General features: G+C 39.7%; 1 protein-coding gene across 1 annotated transcript in view; it reads right to left on the bottom strand.

Moving 5' to 3' along the window:
* Positions 1 to 517: 517 nt before the first annotated feature.
* LOC107698633 (SHC SH2 domain-binding protein 1-like) overlaps positions 518 to 25,146 on the bottom strand; it is a 32,445-nt gene continuing 7,816 nt past the window's right edge. The window contains exons 5-13 of the mRNA XM_016499689.1: positions 25,008 to 25,103; positions 24,330 to 24,560; positions 23,810 to 23,987; positions 21,934 to 22,054; positions 17,913 to 18,044; positions 13,457 to 13,575; positions 13,115 to 13,201; positions 12,266 to 12,404; positions 518 to 1,364 (exon numbers count right to left, since the gene is read on the bottom strand). Coding sequence (XP_016355175.1) covers positions 1,006 to 1,364; positions 12,266 to 12,404; positions 13,115 to 13,201; positions 13,457 to 13,575; positions 17,913 to 18,044; positions 21,934 to 22,054; positions 23,810 to 23,987; positions 24,330 to 24,560; positions 25,008 to 25,103 — 1,462 coding nt within the window. The 3' untranslated portion in view covers positions 518 to 1,005. The remainder of the gene's footprint in view (positions 1,365 to 12,265; positions 12,405 to 13,114; positions 13,202 to 13,456; positions 13,576 to 17,912; positions 18,045 to 21,933; positions 22,055 to 23,809; positions 23,988 to 24,329; positions 24,561 to 25,007; positions 25,104 to 25,146) is intronic.

Here is a 25,146-nt window from a genome sequence, read left to right as displayed (position 1 = left end):
CTTTTTTTTTTTTATTGTAGAGAGTGTGTTAATTTGTGCAATGATAACCTACCAGCAACGTAAATGATTTTTTTAAACATATTAGAATGAGTACATTACAATATAAACTTATTAGAACAAGTACATTATTATTTATGGGCTTAAAAACAAGATGCAAACAATCAGAATATTGTACCTGGTGGGGAGTGCCCAATGTAAACATGAAACATATGCCATTACCTATATTGTACTGTGGTACAGTTATGGAGGCCCTTCATAATGCAGAGGTCAACTGCCTGCTCTGCCAATAGTTAGAAATGGCACTATAGTAAGCAGTGTTTAATAAACAGCTGTTTTTCTAAATTCTGCTGAGGTGAAATTCAGTGCAGTCATGTATCGTGATACGTATCGCATCGTGGCCTCTGTATCGTGATACGTATCGTATCGTGACTTTGCTGGTGATACACAGCCCTATTACTCTTCCATGCTTTTTTGTTTATAGAGTAAATTACATAAAGCAGATTTTTGCAATTTGGAAGAATAAAACTTCTTTATTTCTACAAAATATGAGACAATTAAGAAAAAAAAATATGACTGCTTCTGCTTTTCAGTGACTAAATGCTTTTAGTGCTTATTAGTGACTATAGTAACCATTAAACTAGAGTGTGGACAAAACATGAACTGCGTAAACTCTGAAGAAAAAAAAAAAGTGTCTTTGAACATGTTTGTTCTTAAACATGAGATATTGTGAACAAAATTTCCAAGATGTGTTATTTGTGTTGTTTTATGTACAAGTGTTTCAGTGTTTAAAAACTTTCTGATAAACAAAAACTAAATTCAAAAAGTCACAGGATAAAAATAGAAAGTTTAAAAGGCTACACATTTTAGCACATTTAATTCATTTGGCATTTCACTCACACAGTAATTAATGAAAGCTCCCAAAATAAACGAACCAAAATTGAAGAAACACTGAATAAATAATTAAACACTAAAGTGTGTCTGTGCATGCTTGCCGTAGAGAAGCCTTCAGTACAGGAAGGTACCAAAGCTTCCCTTTCCATTGTGCTTAAACTGATTTCCATTAATGGAAATGAACATTTCCTGTGAGAGTAGATTCTCATCAGCCTGCATGGCCCCTAGTGCTTTCATCCGGCTCTTCTGAAGCCTGTGTTTCTTGGCCGATGTGGCAACCAACTCTTGTTTGATGGCATCATTTCCCTCAGTGAAGTCTGGAGGGACTGAGTGACCATGTTGGATGGCTGGGCACTCTTCCTCCACAACAATGACAGGCACATTATCATCATCATCACCACCATCATCATCAGCATCATCTATATCAGCCTCTGATTTTACTCCTGTGTCCTCAGATTCTTCCTCTTTCTCATCTGACAAAACAGAAGAGGCACACAACAGGCTTCAGATTAGATTAGATTTCAGTTAGCATTTTTAATCTAAAACCCCAAACCTTAAAGGAAACAGTAAATCATAACTAGAGAAGCCTCAATGCAAATATAGATTAATCTCAGTTGTGACACAGGAACAGTTCAGAAGCAGTCGTACTGTTTGAAACAACATGAGGAAGAGTAAATTACACAATTTTCATTTTTGAGTGAATTATTCCTTTAATTCCTGACTAGAAAGCAGGAAGCACAGACTCATGCACCTAAATGTCTCAGGTTACGCATATAACCATGGTTCCCCAAGAGGGAACGAGACGCTGCATCCTCTAGCGGACACTATGCGGACTGCCACCAACAGGACCGGTGTTTGAAGCACGTGTGAAATAACTCCAATCCTATTGGTCCACGTAGCCCGTGATGTCACAGGTGGGCACCCAGTATAAGAGGGTGCCTGCAGAACACTTCACCAACTTAGTTGTCTGAAGGAGACGTGAAACAGGCAGGCCGAAGGCATGGTGAGGGGACGCAATGTCTCGTTCTCTCTCTGGGAACCATGGTTACATGCGTAACCTGAAACGTTCCCCTTCTAGGGAACTCGAGCTGCGTCCTTTAGCGGACACTATGGGAAATTAAATGCCAACTATACCATGCCGTGGCACATGCCTGTCCACCTGGTGAGAGAGCACCAAGGAAGTGACAGACATACACCTAACCTTTCCTCAGAAAGGGGCGAAGCTACTGACGCCCCGGGCCGCTCATACAGCTTGGCAGAAATGGGAAACCCAGATTCAGATGAAATAGGAACATCCATACCAAGTTAAGAACACAGCTACCCTAAGATAACTATGTTATGTGAGCAACACGTTAGTATGACAATACAGGGACCACAGATAGATGTTACCTACTTAGAAACCCTAGCAGGGGGATAGCAGTCTAAATAGGGGCTCCAGAGGACAACTACTTAAAAACCTTAGTAAGGGGAGTAGTCACCAAGCTAGAAAACGGCTATCCTCAGACAGCTATCCTCCAAAGGTCCTAACTGAGGTTTGCCAAGACCACAGAGAGTGGGCTATCTACTTAAAACCCTATAAAGGGGAGACAGCACAGTCTAGGCAAGGGGCTCAAGGAGACCACTACTTAAATACTCTAATAAGGGGAGTAGTCGCTGAGCTGGAACACAGCTATCCTCAAATAGCAATTTCCTCACGCAAGGCTGAAGATTGCCCAGACCACAGAAAGTGGGCTATATACTTAAAACCCTAACAGGGGAGATAACACAATCCAGGCAAGAGGCTCTAAGGCCGCTTCTTAAAACCCTGACAAGGGGGCAGTACTGAGCTGAAACATGGCTATCCTCAGATAGCTATCTTCCAAGGCAAGGACTCAGTGCCTACTTGAGAGGGCTTGTGCCAAGAGGAACCCAACCTAGTTAAAGAAGCCAGGCTGGAGCACAGCTGCCCTCAGACCGATATATTCCAGAGCAAATTAAGTTTGTGCTGGAGCATAACTATCCGCAGACAGCTACACTATGAGCAGGGGCTGTCCACTTAAAAGCCCTGAGGAGGGGGAACAGTCTACTCAGCCCAAAATTAATATGTGGGATTCAGAGGGACCACCCACTTAAAAATACCCTGAGACCTGGGGAGGCAGCCCACTCCTAAACCCATCCGACTTAACACAGGAAGGGACATTCCCCAAAATTAAGCTAGGAATACAGCTGTCCTCAAACAACGAATGTTCCAAAAGCAATGTGCCATCCACTTGAAAAACCCTAACAAAGGGGGGAAAGCCCATACCTAGCATGTGGGTGTGATAACGACCCGTGCAGTCACAAGTAGGATAAATAGCGAAGTTGGGGTCCAAAGGGTTGTTTATTTAGAGCAGATGTGCAAAATGTGCAAATAAATAGGTTTAAGAGCTTAAAACAAAGATTGTAATAAAAACAGTCTAAAACTAGAACTGCAAGTACTAAAAACAGTACCAACTCCCCTCTACAACATTGAGGCTGGAGTTTCACATGCTACACAGCACTACAATCTTGTTCCAAGCACTCTATCCGTCCACCCCTACTACTAGTGGCGGCCATCTTAAATACACATTTTTTCCCGCTCTCCCCAAATTGGAACATACCAATTTTTTTATAAAAGACTCTTGACTTTGACTCTTATGATATACATGATATTTAGAAACAAGTGTTTAAGTAAATTTAATAATACAATTAAAAAAAAAGAACGGATAAACCAAAACATTTGCACAAACATTTACATTAGTTAAGCGGAGCGCTTTTTCTTAGTTTGCACTTCCTATTGCCACGCCAACTTAGCTAGACAAAGAAATGCAAACAAGCAGCCAACATTAACAGTGAAAACAGTGATGGAAGACAATTTCAAAGTCTCTCCATTCAGGGGGACCACCTGCTTGGAAGTTACCCTGAACTCATGGGAGGCTGCCCAACCTTACTACCCAGGCTGAGAAAATGCTCTGGAGGGGGAGCGAGGTATCATCTTATGTGCTCGACTCCTGAAAGGGGGAGGAGCAGGAGAGTGCTGGCTCACTAGCCCTGTCTGTGATCCTCAGATCATGATGGGCCAGATCCCTCAGAGGTAAAGACGACCTTAACCAGCTAAGAATGAATCTCCTGAAACATTGAAAGCTCAGCCAAGATCAAGTTCAAGTTTCAAGTTCACTTTATTTATATAGCACATTTAAAACAGCCACAAGACTGACCAAACTGCATTTGAGTAAGAAATAGCATCATAAAATTAGGAATGCAACACTGCAACCAGAAAAGAAAAACACAAAATAGGAAATACAATAGGCAAAAATATAATTCCTAATAGGCCAATGAAAACAAGTGAGTTTTTAAAAGAGACTTAAAAATAGTCAGGCTAGGGGCCGTTTTGATCTCAACCAGCAAGTCATTCCAAAGGCGAGGCCCAATTACGGAGAAAGCACGGTCACCTCTACGCTTGAATCTGGAAAGCGGAATTAAAAGAAGGTTCTGGTCACAAGATCTTAGACTTCTCGAGGTGATATACTGATGCAGCAATTCAGATAAATAGATGGGTGCTTGATTGTGCAGAGATTTAAAAACAAATAATAAGACTTGACTTAATATATTCTAAATTGAACAGGCAGCCAATGAAGGGCCTTCAAGCGCGGAGTGACGTGATCCTTTTTTTCTTTTTTCAAAGAAATCAGGCAGCGTTCTGGACCAACTGAAGACGGGCAATTTGAGCTTTGGAGATGCCACAGTATAAAGAGTTACAATAATCAAGACGCAATGTAATAAAAGCATGAACAGCCATCTCCAAAGTCTCGTCAGTGAGACAGTGTTTAATTTTTTCAAGTGTACGGAGCTGATGAAAATTAAAACCAATCACACTGGAAATTTGTTTATCGAATTTTAGCAAGTCATCTAAAAGAACACCCAGATTCCGTACCTGCGAGGATCTAAAAGCCGATAAAGGTCCTAGGTCAAGATTAAAGTCCTTCATATTTTCTGATTGGCCGAAAAAGATCACCTCCGTTTTATCTTCATTTAATGATAAGAAATTTTGAGATAGCCAGGATTTAACCTCATCTAAGCAAGATGATAGAGCAGTCATGGCCAATGGATAATTCTTCTTAAAAAGTAAATAGATTTGCGTGCCATCGGCATAAATATGAAATGACACCCAATGTTTTCTAAAAATGGAACCCAGAGGTAGCATATACAACGAAAATAAAGTGGGGGCCAAAATAGAGCCTTGCGGAAGGCCACAGGGGAGAGAAGCAGTGGAAGAGAAAAATTCTCCTAGCCTAACCACATATTTCCTGTCGGATAAAATGACTGGAACCACTTTAGAACTGTGCTGGACAGACCCACCCAAGATTTTAGTCTATTGATTAATATAGAATGGTTAATAGTGTCAAAGGCTGCTGATAAATCTAAAAGAACAAGGATAACAGAGTCACCCGTATCAGTAGCTAAAAAGATGTTGTTTAGTATTCTCAGAAGGGCAGATTCAGTGCTGTTGGCAGCCTTAAAACCAGATTGAAAGTGCTCAAACAGACTATTTAAAGCATGAAAAGACTGAAGTTGTAAAAACACAATCTTTTCCAAAACCTTAGAAATAAATGGTAAAACAGATAGGGCGATATTTTTTTAAAACCAACGGGTCGAGTGAAGGCTTCTTGAGGAGAGGTGTGACAGTAGACACTTTCAGATAAGCAGGAACCACACCAGTTGAAAGACACTTATTAAAAAAGGACACTAGGCCCGGTCCAACCGAATCAACAATTTGTTTTAAAAATCTAGGATGGATGACATCATATGAAGAAGAGGATGGTTTCAACTTGGCAATAGTGTCTTTAAGTGACTGAAGGGATACAGGTTCAAAAACATCCCAATATGCAGGCAACGGCAGGGGGAAAGAGGCAACTCAATAGAGGAAGTATAAGCTACCAGTCCTAGTTTAACCACTTTAGCCTTAAAAAACCTTGAGAAGCTTTCACAAAGAGTGACAGAGGCAACAGACAGAGTATTTACCGGGGGATTAACAACAGAATTGATAACAGAAAACAAAATCTTGGGTCTGGACTGATTATGTAGAATTAAATTAGAAAAATATGTCGCCTTAGCCAATTTGGCGGCATTCTGATAAGCCAATAAACTGTCTTTGAACAACTGTAATGCATATGCTCAGCCTTTCTACATGTTTGCCTTAGCAGCCGAGTCTCAGCAGTATGCCACAATTCAGACTAGGGATGCACCGAAATGAAAATTCTTGGCCGAATCCGAAACCGAACAAAATTAAACACTGGGCCAAAGGCCGAATACCGAACACGGTTTTTCGAGTTTTTTTCCTCATGTATTTTGCCAATTTTTTTTTCACCATTGCATAAATTAAAAAGCCAAAATGTGCTTTTTACTGTAAAAATATTTAACACTGAACATTTTTAACATTCTAGCAGACACTATACCAACAAAGCACAATTTAACTTAAAATTAATAAGTTAGTAAAATAATAATTTTTGGCCATCAGACTCCCTTTCTTGAATCAGGCATGTATTTTTTTTTTTTCTGTACAATTAAAAGCAGCCTTGCTGAGAAGAGACTTTTTTAAAAACATAAGAAAATATTACAGATCCTAATTTGAACACTATGTGTGAATGTTATAATAAATGTATTAAAACAGAGCTGTTGTAATGATTATTTTGATAAGAGTTCTTGCTTTTTCTACATTTTTATTTTGGCGGAAACGCACAGGAAGACCTCAGTGCTTCTTTTTGTTGACAGCAGATTTATAAATGAGTCTCATTACGAATACGTCGTACATATCGTGTTGTCACATGCCTTGTAAAAATTCATAAAAATGTGACTGAGCAACTGACGACTGTATCAGCGCAGATTTTCCTCGCACTTTGGACTTTGAACCATGGGCGTCACTAGGCCATTTTTAGGGGGGCTATAGCTATAGAGTATATGACTACTCAGCCCCCCTAAAATTTTGCAATTAGTTCCATAAACTGTATAGAAACTGTATCTGTATAGAGCGAGAAACAGAGGACAAGGTGTGTGTTTATCGATAGTTATAATATCTGCATCTGTGCAATTCTTTGTCATGAATACAGTTTACAAAATATCATGGGGGAGCAATCAGTTCTAAATTTTCGCTGCGTTCACCCCTCATCACACCACAGGTTTCCTCCAGTGAAAATAAAGCACATATGAACGCATATACTTTATAAAACGATGTTGCCATTTCCATTTCAATATATATACACACACACACACACACATACATATATATATACATATATACACACACACATACATATTTGTATTTTTTTCGTCCGATTTTTCCGGAAGTGTGCACAGAGTCGCCAGCAGAAAAAAATACAACGCAGAGCAAGCGCACTGTTGGCGATGCACGATGAGATGTTGGAAGAAAAATATGAAGTGGTTAAGGATACGGGCAGCCGTACAGCACCGACAGTTTAAATGCTTCCACACTGCTGACGTGTGTGCTGCATAATAAAGAGTGCGCGCCTCTCACCCTGCGCTGGTTGCTATTTGATCGCGTCATATCATTGTTCGGTACAATTTATTCAGTCTTTTCGCTTATTCAGCTTTTTTTGCTATTTTCGGACAAATAATTTCGGTTGCCGAACATTCGGTGCATCCCCAATTCAGACTTAGGTTTGTGCTCAAAAGGCTTTAAAGGAGCAGTCACATTCATTACATCGAGCCAAGCACTATTTAACAGACTGAGATGTTCGTCCGCATCCAAGTCCGATAACGGAAAGTCCATGAGTAAAAGAGTAGGACTTAGTAAAGCATTGACTAAAATTTACACCAAATTGAGGAGAGTAAACCAGAGACAGAGATGGCACCTTAGTAGAAGCATGAGAAAGACTAGGAAGAGACATGGTAAATATAATAGGCTTATGATCAGAGAGCATATAATCAGAAACGGTAATATCATTAATATCAAACCCATAAGAGAGAACAAGGTCCAGAGTATGACTGTGGATATGAGTGGGGCCTTTAAACCACTGTATCAGGTTAAAAGTGTCAATTATATTAAGAAATGCCCTCGAAAGAGGGTTTTACTGACAGCAAACATTAATGTTAAAATCGCCCACCAATAAAAAGCGATCAAATTTAGTGACAATGTTACCAATGAAGTCAGTGAATTGCTGTAGAAAGTCCTTAACTGAAAGTGGAGGACGGTAGATCACCCCTAAGCAGACAGGACCGTTCCAGTCTAGATGGAGAAGTTGGGCTTCGAAGCTGGTATAGATATCCACAGGGACGGAGCGACATTGAGCAGCGTTGACAGTTTTTCATAAGTCACTAACCCACCCCCTCGTCCATTTTGGTGAGGGGAGTTAAAAAACCGGACAGTCAACCGGGACCAATTCAGAAAAGGGATAAGATCGCTATCCTTAATCCAGGATTCAGTAACAAACATAAAATCCAAAGAAAAGTCATTCAGCAGAAAAGTCTTATTCACCACTGAACAAGCATTAATTAAAACCATATTGGGTGGAGGAACCGCGCCAGGGGAGAGTGACACTCTGCACAGCGGACGCAGCACACCAGGAGCTGCTCCAGTTCTCCGGAGATAGCGGCCAATCCGAGGAAGGCCAACCCAGGGCCTTCCCAGTAGAACAAGGGAAGAACAGGTCGAAGCCACCGGTGAGCCTGATCCAAGAGACGCCAGACCACGGAGCCACCATAGAGAGGCTCGAGAAAAGGGCTTGAAATACAGCCCGCATGCAGACGGGCTTTCAGCTTGATCGCAAGTCCTACCCGAGACCCGTGTCTCCTCCTGCGCTTCCTCCGTTGACTATTAAGAGGCCAGTGGCGAATGCACTCTGGAATGTCCGTTGTAAAACTCCCATGCGGTTTGTAAAAAACAAACTCCACATCCGACTTGTGAAAATTAAAAAATGTTGACCGAATATCCAAAAGAGACTGGCAATCATAAACCACAAGGGTGCCACAGTTTGAGTACCAAACAAACAACCAAACTATCAGACAAGAGAGCAGCAGACGGCATGCCGATTTTTTTTTTTTTTTTTAATGTATAAATTTACTACTGCAAGTGATTTTCAGTACTGGGAATCCACTTATCCTTTGCAGAAACTTCCTCGTCATCATGGAGAGCACAGCTCATGGTTGCTTAGCAACGGTAGACCCAACAGGAGCGCAAGCTCCCAAGTGCCTTGGAAAGAAGGAGAAAGTGGCACAGCTAGCATTTTCCATGCATTTTTAAGCGCGATATGTGAACACAACAGCCCCATATACTTTGGGGTGCCCACCTGTGATGTCACAGGCTACGTGGGCCAATAGGATTGGATTAGTTTCAGACGTGCTTCAAACACCGGTCCTGCTGGCGGCAGTCCCCATCGTGTCCGCTAGAGGACGCAGCACGAGTTCCCTAGAAAGGGAAACGCTCTCATTCACCCTTCCAGCAGGGAGCAATATGAATGGTTATAGTCAGCCAGAAAATGATAGGGTACAATAAAAGGAAGGGTTTGAAACTTCTACGACTCTGCCCTAAATGGAGGGTGTCTGCACTAAAACTAAACCCTGCTGTTCCTGGCAAACAAAGTCATTAATGACAAAAAACAATTACACTGTAATACTAGACAGAGAATTTCCTATATTCTACGAGAAAGCATCTTTAGCAGTCAGCAGTTATAGGCCTACACCGTAGTATAAACTTTTTTTCTCATTCCGGAGATGTGCAAGGAAGAACTATACCATAACCTACATTTTCTTTACAATATATATAATATATTTAATTAAAACGGATTCATCTGAATACAATGAGATTTGCAATCTAAATAACTAAATCTGCTCTACTTTCTGCACATACAAAAATGGCTAAGGATCAATCATCTCACCTGCATAATAAAAAAAATGCATAACCATTTATTTTACAGAAAATAAACAGATTCTGAATTCTCCTAACAACACCCAAACAAAAACATGCACATATGTCAACTGAAATTATTTAAATTGCACTTTCTTTTCATCTAAGAGAGGTATTTCAATGCAGAACAGAAAGTCACTATGCCAATACAGTGCAATACAATGCCCAGACAAAGGCAGACGGTGAGATGCAGAAACATAAAGGAATCCGAGAGAGAAGTAGGGTCTACTTTTATTTTGAAGCTGAGATGCCTTCTGCTGAGCATAATTCAGAAATTAAGCATACTGCATTCACAGCTGCCTTTCATTGAATGTCAAGCGTATTTCCGTTCTTCCATTTTCTCAAAATGGAGCTGGCTGAGAAAGGGGATAAAAGCCAATCCTGCTGAAGAAAAGTACCGTGGGGATGGCAGTCATTACAGACAGGCCTTCCAACAGACCCAGGGGGGCATTTGTAACAAAAATGTTATGCAAGTGAATATTTTTTACAGATATTACAGCAGGAGAAAGTAGAGCATTGTCGGACTGAGTCCTGCGGGTTCCTTCACAAGTTATATAGACTTTTGGCATATGTACAGAACCATTTACAGTAATGGGGAGACTGGTCGTGGCCTATTTCATTTATGGCAAAGAAGATAAGATGTGTGAAAGCAAAAAACATCAAGGTTACACTATTCCCCGTACAAGAAACCAAGAAAATGCAGCAGACAAAAAAAATAAATAAAAAAATAAGCTCTAACATGGAGGCCCTGGACACATGAATGTATTATTTATGAATGAATGAATGAATGAATGAATGATGCATTTATATAGCGCTTTTATTGTGTATTGTTGTACAAAGCGCTTTACAATCATTTGGGGGGTCTCTCCTCAACCACCACCAATGTGCAGCATCCACTTGGATGATGCGACGGCAGCCACAGGACAACGGTGCCAGTGCGCTCACCACACACCAGCTACAGGTGGAGAGAAGAGAGAGTCATAGAGCCAATCTGGATCAAAAGTGGATGGAGATTATTAGGAGGTCATGATTGACAAAGGCCAGGGGGGCAATTTGGCCAGGACACCGGGGTTACACCCCTACTCTTTACGAGAAGTGCCATGGGATTTTTAATGACCACAGAGAGTCAGGACCTCGGTTTAACGTCTCATCCGAAAGACGGTGCTTTTTTTGTCAGTATAGTGTCCCAGTCACTACACTGGGGCGTTAGGACCCACACAGACCACAGGGTGAGCACCCCCTGCTGGCCTCACTAACACCTCTTTCAACAGCAACCTAGTTTTCCCTGGAGGTCTCCCATCCAGGTACTGACCAGGCTCAACCCTGCTTAGCTTCAGTGGGCAACCAGTCTTGGGCTGCAGGGTGATATGGCTGTGGCTTATGTACTGTATTATTTGCAAGCTCAAGCACATTTTTATATTTCCCAATAAACTGCAAAAAAATTCAGCATAAATAACGTGCATTATCCTTTTATTTCACTCTATTTTAGAGTTAATAATAAATTATCCTTTTATTATTAAAAAATAATAATAATAAATAAATATATATATATATCATGAGTCATCTCTGAAGCCATGCAGTTGATTTGGTTTACGAATTGGACTGGTCACTGACCAATGTTCCAGTCGCAGTGATTCTCGGGTTAACAGCTGACTGACAGCAATATTATCAGTAAATAACAATTTGAATGCATTATTTCAACTCATTTAATGCAACTCATACTGATAATTATGTTATAGCTGATAACAGATACATTTGGGGTTCACTAAGCCCTGGGGGTTAGTGAGGGAACTGCAGGGGGTTCGTGATTTGATGAATACTAGGGTCATATGACTATTAATTGGCACCTGTAAACCACGAACATGCAAATGTGTAAAATTATTGAATTTATTAAAATATCAGGGGGTACTTCAAGAAAACATTTGTCAAAGGCGTTCAACTTAAAAAAAAAAATTGTGGTACGGTATTAAAAATACTTATTTTAACATATTTAACGTATTATTTATTAGCATTTTCAAAGATTAAACATTACATTAAAAAAATTACAGATTAAAAAAAATCTCAAATATCAGCTAATAACTGAAACATAACCAGTTTATTATGAATCTTTTAGTGTTTTGTCATTTTTGAGCTTGACAAGCTCTGTTAACTATTAACAGTTGTTATATGAAAAGAGCTTTGTGAAGATCCTTTAAAACTGTCATTCTGTGTTCCGCTTATAAAAAAAAAAAAACAATAAGTAACATAATACTTTAGAACCGAAAAAGAGAAAATTTTCATTTTTGGTGAATAATCCCTATAATGCATGCAGCACAAAACCTAGAGATGTTAGCATTTCTACTTCTTGAGTTGTTTCAAGATAAGCGCCATTAATGAACTAGCTGGTGTTAATTTGAGAACATGCCCTGCTGATGGTGAACTGAGGTGGCAGAAGCAGACAGAAGAAGAAAAGGGCACCTGCGGCATTGGGCTCTGCAAGATCCTCCACGGCAGCATCACCTGGCTTCACCAAGATAACACCGTAGCCCTGATTGTTGTGGATCACGTTATTCACCATGGTGATTTTAGGCATGGCGTCCAACTCGTCTGCAAAATCCTGCCAAAGGGGAAGCAGGGGGTGGTAAACATGCAGCATGCCTACACAAATGAACATGTGCACGCACACTCTTCACATCTCTTTCTGGCCTAAGCAAAGTGAGGAAGAATAAAAGACTGAGGTTGGGAAGGCGCAGCATGTACACAAATGCACAAAGCTTTAGGAAGGTAGATAAAATCGAATTATTCCGCTAGAGTTAATTTCGGAAAAATCCTTTTGGGATGCTGCTACCTGTGTGAGAATCTAATTTGCTCTCAGGTGAAAGACTAACACTGACTTGAGCTGAAGTATTATGCGATGACTTTCTCAAGACACACTTTCTCAAATGAAGCCAATTGGCAAGATTTTCCACAAAGATTCATGTCTACAACTCCAGGGTGCTCACTGGCTTTTCTAACATTTCCTCTGAACTGTGAGACCGTACTGACCTCTGGTGACACAGCTTAAAGCTATTACCATCAAAGACGGCCTACGGTGGCCAGTGAAGTCCCACTCCACTAACACACTAAAGGGGCCAACTTCCCTGGAGGTCTTCTAAATGCATTAATTCCCTAGATCATTAATATGATACTAAGACAGCTCTAAAGTGCGGCTCTGTTGGATCAGGTAAGATACTTGCTGTTGCCTGGGCAACGATTAGCAGTAACCAGGAGCCAGACGGGCTAATCTATAGGTGTTTAGAAGAGCCGAAGCTCATCCATCTTCCTCACCTTAATCAGGATCCCCTCCTTGCAGTGATGGATGCCATTGCCCACCAGACTGCATACACTCCCAGGGTAGATCTCCACACCGGCACCCTGAAGCGAGCACACAGCGACCATCAGAATGATAATGGTATTGGTCAATGAAGAAGGGGCTATTTAGTGAAACGGCTGGTGGTAAATCAGTCTAAGAATGCTTCTGGCAAGACCTTACTCATCTGGATTTCATACTGTAATAACTACTGCACAGAATAGATGACAGAGCAATACATTTAAATGATAATACTCATTTCATGAGTAAAGAAGTCATCTTATAATTTAAGTGTGGTACCGTGTGCTAGTGCAGCTTACCTTGGAGCCGTACAGGTCGCACATGTTCATGCCGAGCTGGGCCGCCGATCGCACAATCACACCTGTGGTCTCACACTGCATCACACAATTTTCCATTTCCAGCTTCCCCTGGCGAACACCTGATGAAAGATAAAGGGTGCCAAATCGAAAAGACATTGGAGGACGGCGGCAGGACATGCAAGGAGGAAAGGTCACATATAAAGATATAGAATAGTGCTACGCTACATTGAATATTCGCAATACAAAATAACATTAGCGGTATCACAATGATTTTTATTTGACTACTGTTTCCAAAATTAGATCAGTCATCCAGATTTCTGCATATGTAAGCGTTAAAACAGATAACATCTTTTATTTAAAGTTTTATTTATATTTGTGAACCACTTCAAACTGTTTTGAATAGTCCCTTTCACACAGAGATTCCAGAAAATACACGGATATGTCCCATGATTTGTCCTGGGATGGTTTGATTTTGGTTCATTCACACTGCCAGTGATTTTCCGGAATCTGTGCGTGCGTTCACACACATCCCGTAAAGATCCTGTAAAGACACGTGACATTAGGATATGACGTGTAATGTGGTGCGTACTGTTTCACTAAGCTTGCGAACGATCTCAGCTTCAGCGCGGATAGTGAGGAGCTTCCCTGATCTCTGCTTCATTCCAGTTTGCACGTATTTTTTCGTCGTGAACGTTGATCTGCCTTCAAAACACCCGGTAAAAGAGTCACACGATAACGTGCGTCATCACTACGACACACCCTTTACGGCATTGGTTCTGGCTTTTGTTCATACAGGGCTGATCCCGGGACTGATCCCGGCAATATAACTAGTTCCCCATCCCGGGACGTGTTTGCATTCACACAGAAGGCACTCCAGCAATTTTCCAGAATCAACACGCTGTGTGAAAGGGGCTAATGACTGAAAATTTTGATTAGCAATTATATTATAATTATATATCATTAAAAATAATAAACAACAATTCACAGAAACCCCTTTCTGTATTGTTTATGTTTAAAACTATTTTCAGTATAGATCTATGTGGGTAATCTACTGCTGTTCTTTGACTAAAAATTGTTATAACGGTAAAAACATCCTATGGTTTAAAAGTTTAGGGTCAGTAGGATGTTTTTAATGTTTTTGAAAGACGTTTCATTTGCTCACCAAGGCTGCATTTATTTGATCAAGAAAATAGTAAAAAGAGTAATATTGTGAAATATTATTTGTTTAAAATTACTTTTTCTATTGTAATGTGTTTTAAAATGTAATGTGCTTCTGTGATGCAAAGCTGAATTTTCAGTAGCAATATGCAGATTTCTGTAAATATTCTCCATAAAAAAACAAACGTTTTTTTTATTAGAAGGATCAAAATAACAGCAAATAGAAACTTTTGTAACAATGTAAAAGTCATTACTGTCCCTTTTAAACAATTTAATGCATCCTTGCTGAATAAAAATAGAATTTTCTTTCAAATAAAGAAATAATTTGACTATAATGACTGGTCAAAATGGTGATTAAAAGTCCCTTTTAAGCAGAACAAATTCACAGATCGAGATTCTTATTAAAAAAAAGTCTGAAAAATAGTGTCAAACTTTTTTTTCCTTATTTATATTGTCTAGCCATAATACAATAGGGAACATATTGTTTTGGAAGCAAGCAGGATATCCAGTCTGACCAGATCAGAAATCCCACAGGAAGCAAACCTTTAGTGAAGCTGCACACAGGGATACAGATTTAAAGTCTCCCTAGGCTAGGCATGCCAGAACAGCTCACCAATGAAATGACAAGGAAAACTTAAGATGACTCATTACTGTGTTGCTGTGAGGCCAAATGAATGTCTGAGCAAAAGCAGCATGTCAGTTCTCTGTTGAATATACTGCTGTCCATTCAACAGCAGCAGTCCCTCAAGACTCTTCGACAAACAGTGGGAAAGGGGGGAAAGAGGCAGGACAATTTTCTTTGAAACTCACACAAGATGCCTTCAATGGCGTCGCGCTGTATGAACTTTAGATTTGAGAGTTTGACGTTTGCTCCTGTTGACTCTACAAAAGTGTCCCCCTTGTTACGCTTCTCGATCACCACCTCGTCCGGCAGACCGTATCCTGAGGGAAGACGGGGAGAGAAATGGCTCTAGAAAAAGTGCTTTCATGACCAACCCTCACATACTTGGCAAACACTTTTTATTCAAAGCAACTTACAAAAAGCAAAAAGCGTATTTTACAAAATAAAATAAGCTAAAATAATCACTGCATGGATGTTTAATGTTGTTTATGCCTCTTTTAACCCTTAAATGCATGAATGTTTCGCCAATCATTATTACATTCTGGTCTTTAGCGACCCGGACCTATATATCCAGCACGGATGGACCTCTAACTTCTGCAATAGCAAAAAATGATCTTGATATTTTAAGAACAATTACAGAAGAATAAAATAAAGCATATTTTGTTTCCTTTTTGAAACTTAAAGGGGTTCAATTTGAGCAGATGATTTTACCATCGCTGTCATCGTCAGAGCTCACTTCCACAGTACATTCAGCATCTGCCTCATAATCACGATCTCAGCCATATTCTCAAAACTATCGTTTTCAATTACTTCATATTCAATATTTTGATCACTGGCAGCTTATTCACCACATCCAGCATCAAATGGCAGTGACATTTATATTTAATTGCGTATAGTAATTGCTCTGCAGTAAAGCCATTCAAACCACTTCAATTTTTGCTGATTATATTCGTTTGTTTTATGCAGCCCTATATACACTTAACTGTATAAATTATACATTGATTCTTATTAACTCTTTCTCCGCCAAACACAGAATTTTCCGGGTTTCCACGTTCTCGCTGTTATATGTTCGGGGGCGCTATTACGCATCTCCTGAATGAATCTAAATCCTCTTTCACACAGAGATTACGGAAAATACACTGATAATATGTCCCGTGATTTGTCCCGGGATCGTTTGATTTTGGTTCATTCACACTGCCAGTGATTTTCCGGAATCTGTGCGTGCGTTCACACACATCCCGTAAAGATCCTGTAAAGACACGTGACATTAGGATATGACGTGTAATGTGGTGCGTACTGTTTCACTAAGCTTGCGAACGATCTCAGCTTCAGCGCGGATAGTGAGGAGCTTCCCTGATCTCTGCTTCATTCCAGTTTGCACGTATTTTTTCGTCGTGAACGTTGATCTGCCTTCAAAACACCCGGTAAAAGAGTCACACGATAACGTGCGTCATCACTACGACACACCCTTTACGGCATTGGTTCTGGCTTTTGTTCATACAGGGCTGATCCCGGGACTGATCCCGGCAATATAACTAGTTCCCCATCCCGGGACGTGTTTGCATTCACACAGAAGGCACTCCAGCAATTTTCCAGAATCAACACGCTGTGTGAAAGGGGCTAATGACTGAAAATTTTGATTAGCAATTATATTATAATTATATATCATTAAAAATAATAAACAACAATTCACAGAAACCCCTTTCTGTATTGTTTATGTTTAAAACTATTTTCAGTATAGATCTATGTGGGTAATCTACTGCTGTTCTTTGACTAAAAATTGTTATAACGGTAAAAACATCCTATGGTTTAAAAGTTTAGGGTCAGTAGGATGTTTTTAATGTTTTTGAAAGACGTTTCATTTGCTCACCAAGGCTGCATTTATTTGATCAAGAAAATAGTAAAAAGAGTAATATTGTGAAATATTATTTGTTTAAAATTACTTTTTCTATTGTAATGTGTTTTAAAATGTAATGTGCTTCTGTGATGCAAAGCTGAATTTTCAGTAGCAATATGCAGATTTCTGTAAATATTCTCCATAAAAAAACAAACGTTTTTTTTATTAGAAGGATCAAAATAACAGCAAATAGAAACTTTTGTAACAATGTAAAAGTCATTACTGTCCCTTTTAAACAATTTAATGCATCCTTGCTGAATAAAAATAGAATTTTCTTTCAAATAAAGAAATAATTTGACTATAATGACTGGTCAAAATGGTGATTAAAAGTCCCTTTTAAGCAGAACAAATTCACAGATCGAGATTCTTATTAAAAAAAAGTCTGAAAAATAGTGTCAAACTTTTTTTTCCTTATTTATATTGTCTAGCCATAATACAATAGGGAACATATTGTTTTGGAAGCAAGCAGGATATCCAGTCTGACCAGATCAGAAATCCCACAGGAAGCAAACCTTTAGTGAAGCTGCACACAGGGATACAGATTTAAAGTCTCCCTAGGCTAGGCATGCCAGAACAGCTCACCAATGAAATGACAAGGAAAACTTAAGATGACTCATTACTGTGTTGCTGTGAGGCCAAATGAATGTCTGAGCAAAAGCAGCATGTCAGTTCTCTGTTGAATATACTGCTGTCCATTCAACAGCAGCAGTCCCTCAAGACTCTTCGACAAACAGTGGGAAAGGGGGGAAAGAGGCAGGACAATTTTCTTTGAAACTCACACAAGATGCCTTCAATGGCGTCGCGCTGTATGAACTTTAGATTTGAGAGTTTGACGTTTGCTCCTGTTGACTCTACAAAAGTGTCCCCCTTGTTACGCTTCTCGATCACCACCTCGTCCGGCAGACCGTATCCTGAGGGAAGACGGGGAGAGAAATGGCAGTGCTTTCAGTGCTTTCATGACCAACCCTCACATACTTGGCAAACACTTTTTATTCAAAGCAACTTACAAAGCGTATTTAGCGTATTTTACAAAATAAAATAAGCTAAAATAATCACTGCATGGATGTTTAATGTTGTTTATGCCTCTTTTAACCCTTAAATGCATGAATGTTTCGCCAATCATTATTACATTCTGGTCTTTAGCGACCCGGACCTATATATCCAGCACGGATGGACCTCTAACTTCTGCAATAGCAAAAAATGATCTTGATATTTTAAGAACAATTACAGAAGAATAAAATAAAGCATATTTTGTTTCCTTTTTGAAACTTAAAGGGGTTCAATTTGAGCAGATGATTTTACCATCGCTGTCATCGTCAGAGCTCACTTCCACAGTACATTCAGCATCTGCCTCATAATCACGATCTCAGCCATATTCTCAAAACTATCGTTTTCAATTACTTCATATTCAATATTTTGATCACTGGCAGCTTATTCACCACATCCAGCATCAAATGGCAGTGACATTTATATTTAATTGCGTATAGTAATTGCTCTGCAGTAAAGCCATTCAAACCAGTTCAATTTTTGCTGATGATATTCATTTGTTTTATGCCTGCGGTAATTATGAGTGAAACATCACGTCATCATTGTGTATCAAACAGTGCCACCTTGAGGAAAAAAGATGCATTGCACAAATTGAGTCATCAGATATGTAAATATAGTCATGCAGGAAAAAATACCTCGGGTCTGTAGCGACCCTATACACTTTTTACAACAAATTAATCAGAAAACTGGCATTCTTTTATATTTTACTATTTTTTTTCTTGTTATATTGTTTATAATGAATAGATTGAGGAATACTAAGAAAGTGGATGTCTAACTTTAACAAATGAAGGAGGGAGAGGGTAGAGAATTATGTCCCAGGTCGCTAAAGACCCGAGGTATGCATTTAAGGGTTAAATAACACAAAAACTCTAAAATAACCTTGTTAAAAAACAGGCAGGTAATAGCATAGTTTCACCAGTAACAAGAACCCGTTAAAATTGCACTCTTTGAATAAAACATTTCCTGAACCTGCATGACAAAAAAACGCGGAAGGGAAATTGACAGGCCCTTAACCCTGATGGATCACTGTCATTTACCACTAGGCCTACCATCCAGCAAAGAGCATCTCATTATAGAAAAAGCCTCTCCATAAAGGACCTAATTCTCTATGGAAATTAGACCGTCTCTCAGTCTTGACGCATGGTTTCCAAGTAACAATGTGGCTAAATGACCATCAACAAGGGTGTTGAGTTTATAGCAGCTGGCAGACAGATGACTGAGAGGTCAGCTTAGCACCATCTCAGTTTGAGATAGTGGTGGCAGGTCAGCGAGAGCAGCGGTTCAAAGCCGCAGAGTTTGACAGCCCGGCTTCATTACACACTGCTCTTTGACAGATAGACCTGAAGCAGGTTTCTCCCAGACTTTTCTAACAATGCCCAGATGAACTTGAGCACCCTGGTCAGCTCTCACACACTTCTTTCAAATGCCAAAGGCTGAATATAGACCAATAAGGTCACAGCACCATCCTCACTTCTACGTGTGCAGGTAACAACAGTGGATTTGCTGGAAGATCTCACAGACCGTAATTGACAGCAGTGGGACGATTTGAATTGGAAAAACACAGAATCACAGACCGTACTTCCTACACTCCAAAATGCAACACCGTTGCATGTCTCAATGACTCACTTTACATATAAAAAACATGCAAAACTATTTAGAGCTCCTTCAAATAATCTTGGCGATAAAGCTGTAGCCTGAGACAGAGGCATGTCTGACGTTTTCGCTAAATAATATCAAAGACCTTTAGTGCGGGGAGCCGAGTTCTTTTATGGTAATCTGGCAGTGGTCTAATTGAGTTGCTCTTCTCCTGTAGTAGAGCCAGCAGCCGCCTGTGCGTTATCTCCTCTTTCAGGGCTTCCCTGACACTGCAGGAGGGACTGCCAAGCACACAAAACCTCCATATTTAAACAGCATCCTCCAGGCCTTCTTTCCGCTTCCTCATTTGACTTCATCGCTATCTGACTTTGCAGGTCGTCCATTTGCATAAAGAGACTCGACCCTGACCCCGTGCTCTCTCTGCTTGCCTGCCTCCACATTCCTCATGCATTAATTTTCTCCCCCCCCATTATTGAAAGGTGGTTATTGCGCCATCGAGCTCAATTACCTCGGCAGGCTTTCTAATATCACGCACCGACTGCAGTGTTCGTTTTATACACGTCCAGAGAATCATTTTGACAAACAAGGCCCGGTGCCAGACTATTGACTTAGTGTTATGAAGCATGCTGTATCACAAAGTGTTATTAAAGGGAAAAGAATAGTACAAAATACAGGTGATTTCCACTGAGTTTTAGATGGAGGTGGATGAAATAAATAACTAAATAAATAAAAGAAGTACCTTCCAAATCAATCAGATGATAAAGGTCAATGTCTCTACATCACTGCAGCTAAAACTGGCCAAACAATTTAGACACCACTAATGTCACTAGTGTTAAGAGGAAAGTTACTTTTAAAAATAAAGCATTACAATATTGCATTACTCCATAAAAAATTAACTAATTGAGTTACTCTTTATGGAAAGTAATGCATTACGTTACTTTTGAGTTACTTTTTATCACTTGGCCTGGGCATGTTTATTTGTTTTTATAAAACAGATAGTTCCGGTCCTTGATTCTGATTGGCTGAGCCACGTTCGAAGCTGTTGTAAATTACTCTACAAACATACACCTTTGTTTGTTTGTGTGTTACTCGGCAACCACTTTGTTGCAACCACAACTGATTCTGAGGAACTATATTGTTTGGTGGAAGAATAATGTTTTTATTAATATCATTACACTTTATTTGCTCTGTTTTATTTTGTGAAACCTCCGCTTCACATCGTGCCTAACAATATCCCTTAGCTGTTATAAATTCACTGTAAACCACGGCTTCTTGGGGCTTATTGCTTTATTAAATAACAAAAACCCAAAAGTTATACTTTGGCAACTGTAAAGGCCCTTTTACACCATAAGTGAAATTAATAAGCCTCCGGCTAAAGGAAGTGTCTCTCCCTCTGAACCTCACTCCCAATTTCTCTCAACATGGGACATGAGAGGTGTCAGTGAATAAATGGAAAAAAAAAGTAACTTGTGTTACTTATTTGAAAAAGTAACTCAATATTTTGTTGTAAATTTAAAAGTAATGCATTACTTTAATCATATGGATTTGTAATATTTGTTATGAGTCATAAGAATTACTCATGACATTTTTTAAATATAATTTTGGAGATTCATTTTCATTTTTTCAGAGAACAAAGAAAGTCATTCAGGTTTGGAACAAAATAAAACGGAGTAAAGAATTTTAATTTTAACCCTCCTGCTGTGTTAATAAAACATTTTCATTTTCAGTTTCATTTGTGTTAGGGGTCAAATTGACCTCACAAAAATAGATGCACAGACACAAAATAAAAACATTATTTTGACAAACTAGCAATTGAGATCCCAAAGAAAAAATTTAACTACCAAACACTTTTTTTTTTTTACTGTGAAAGTCAAATAGATGAAGAAACAAAATTATCCTTGGATAATTCAGTAGACAAGTCTGCCTAAATTTCTCATATATTTGGTATTTTATATAGTTTTCAGTTTTTAACCTGACTCTTTTCTGTTTTTCAAAATTATTTTTACATGGACACCAATGAGGATCAATTTGAGCCCTAACATCATTGTAGGCACAAAGTGTTATGAATCCTATGACACCAACTCTGCATGTCAACAACTGTCAGGTCAAAAGGTGGTCAGTTCAGACACAAGTGCACACAATGAGTCATGTGATTACCTTCAACCTCGATGGAGTCAACAATACTGATGGAGCTGGTGATGCTGTAAAGGCCAGGGCATACAATGACCACATCCCCCTCATAGCACGCATTGACCGCAAGCACTGGGTCACTGTGAAACTGGGATCAAAACACACACCACACATTAGTACTACAACTCAAATCATCTTCGTCCTGAAGTAAAACCAACAAAAACTGAATTTCAAATCACAGTGAGTGGGGAAGAAAAAAAAAACACACAAAAATGTAAGTGAATGCGTCTCAGTGGGGTTGAGTAGAGGCATCCGATCACACACATCTGCACCCTTTTAACAAGTACTTGAGGGATAAACTGGCTCACAGAACAAGAGAGATCAAACATGAGCTAGTGCATGAACACAGTGCTTTAACAAACCTTTACAAATCCTGCATTACAGCACCTTGAGACATTAGTGATCAGACCGTCCTAACAACTTTCCGCACAAACAGCTCTTTAATCTTACCATCCTAACAGAAGATGGAGAAGCGAGCGAGCACATGTGAGATTTTACTGGCAAAATTATTCACCGAATCCTACCAGTCATAAAATTATACTAGCACGAGTGAAATCGTTGATTAGATTTTTTTCTGAGAGCTCCGAGGCGGCCAGCGCTCTCAGGCAGATATTAACCTTTAGGAGGTAAACCCAACAAATTAAAACACAGTGATCAGAGGCTGTGGGAGAAAGAGAGCAGGGCATTAATATCAGCATTTGGGGAGGATTTGCACTCTATCTTCCATGTCTGAAACGACTTTATTTCAATTATTTAAACGATCAGACCATCCTCCATCCAGATTCAGCTCCTGGAATAGCAGAAGTGACCTTTACCAATTCAAATACCATATTTCCCACCCAAATGTCTTGTCATGGCATGAAACTAGACTTTGCACAGACTGCAGGCTAAAGTGGTCCAAATCCTGTAGTTTTGCAATGCAACCTCAGTCTGAACAGTCATATCAGAATTCAAGCAATTTTTACATTACTCTAGATCGATATGACAATTCTATAATGACGGGAGTTGCATAACATCTCCCATAAAACATTTTAAGCGGTAACATTTTACAATAAGGTCTAATCTGATAACACTAGTCAACACTAGTGAACTAACAATGAACATTTGACCTTGAAAATGTATTAGTAAATGTTTAGATTAGCATTAACAAAAATAAATAAATGCTGTAGAAGTACTGTTACTTGTTAGTACATGTTTACTAATGTTATTAAATAAAACAAATAAAACCTTATTGTAAAATTATTTTACATACTGGTGATTCTTTCATATGAAAGACAAATGCAAAAATAGTCAGTGGAGGGAGAGTGAGGCATTAGAACCTAAAAGTATTATGGATGGTGACAGTTATATACAAGCTGTCAAAGTGTCTAAATATCTAAAAACGTTCCTCTTTTTCTGCTCATCTTCATCCTCCTCATCGATAATACACAAATTTGTTGGCTTCAGTGGCACATCACCTTATAAATGAACGCATAAACACTTCAGTGGCTTCTCTCTCGCTCTCTCACACACACACACACACACACACACACACACACACACACACACACACATACACACAGACACACAGACATACAGACATACAGACATACACACATACATACATACATACATACAGACATACAGACAAACATACATAGCACTAAGCACTAATGCTAAAGTGTGAACATAGTTCTCCCTTTCATAGTCCAGATGTCATAAACCCCTTCCAAAATCCCTATTTACAAAGCCAGAACTGGAGAAAACAAGACCATTATCCTGAAAAGGTGAGTACAAGGTGTTCTGACCAACACGCAACTGTGACATAAAAAAGAGAAGGGTTATAGAAGGGTTATACACACACCTGCACTTCAAACTCTTCACTTGAATAGTGGGGCATCAGTTTGTCAGTTATCAAGCTTTGAAGCTGGTGAACTGTGGCCAAGGCAGATACCAAGTGAACTACTCGGCCGCCAGCGGGACGTGGCCCCTTTGCCCTGCATGACTGCTGACCGGAGTTCACCTTGTAGCCCAGAACGTACCTGCAAAGGACACGGAGGTGGAATGGGTGAGCAAGTCAAAGAACTAACAGGCACAGTTGCTCAAACACAGCTGTTCGCATTGACACGTCTTCGATCCCACCTGGAGTCTGGTAGCTAGGAAAGACTGATGATTAATTATGGAGCAGTGCCTATTGATCCTGAGGTTTGGAAAACGTAAGTAAATACTTCAAAAAGGCGTGAATGCCTGGTTGCAATATTAATCACATTTGTACTCATTATGTACCTCTCCTGATTAACTTAGGATTGAGGAGTAAAGCCACATTGTGGGTACATATGTACAAACACCTCTCAATCTCAAACTCACGCAGCAGTAATAATCACCTAAGCAGCGGGTTTTCAATAATACGCAGTTTGCGCTTAAGTGCTTCCAGCTGCTCATATAGGCGCAGTCCTTCCACCATGGATACGTTGTCTTGCTCAGACTCCGAGTCACTGTCCAGGCCACTTCTCAGGCTAGAAAACTCCTGAAACTTCTCAGAGCAGAGTGCCAGTGTCGAGTGATACTCAGCTACAAGACCAGCTGGAACGCGATCCTCCAAGATATCATAGTACCTGTGGAAAATACATGAAGGGGGAGATGAATACAGCTATGAGCAGGTGACTATGTGTAATTTCTGCATCATTACTGGCACCAAAAAGAATTGCAATCAAACTTAAAAAAATAAATAAATGTCTCAATGGTGCCATTAGACTTATTTGTCTGACGTCTCCATTGTTGTTTATGACAATGTGAGTTTAAAACTAGACATCTTATGCTTAAATTAAGTAGCTCATTTCATAATGACTATAAATTATTTGCAAAGTAAATTTATTTACATTACTCAAAGCAATTTATAGTGTTATCACACAATGAACTGCTCATTACTGAGTACACACTGCCACCTGGTGGCCGGAGCTTCTTTACAGCTGCCACAGAGCTGCTGGGATAGCATTTAGATTTATTCAGTGCTATGCGGTCATGCTTCAGGGGAAGAGACAGGACACACAGAGGACACTTACAGCCTAAGACGAGGCTCCACACACCGAACAAAGTAATCAAAGTCATCGTCCTCATCTTCCTCATCCCACTTCCTCCAGATATGCTTATAGAAAAACCTGGGGGATTAGACAGAAATGTGCAAGAGTGAATGAGGGGAGG

The sequence above is a fragment of the Sinocyclocheilus anshuiensis genome, unplaced genomic scaffold (assembly GCF_001515605.1).
Source record: "Sinocyclocheilus anshuiensis isolate Anshui unplaced genomic scaffold, SAMN03320099.WGS_v1.1 scaffold134, whole genome shotgun sequence".
Taxonomy (NCBI): Eukaryota; Metazoa; Chordata; class Actinopteri; order Cypriniformes; family Cyprinidae; genus Sinocyclocheilus; species Sinocyclocheilus anshuiensis.
The sequence above is the reverse complement of the archived record's forward strand: the minus strand, read 5'-3'. Positions and strand labels throughout refer to the sequence as shown.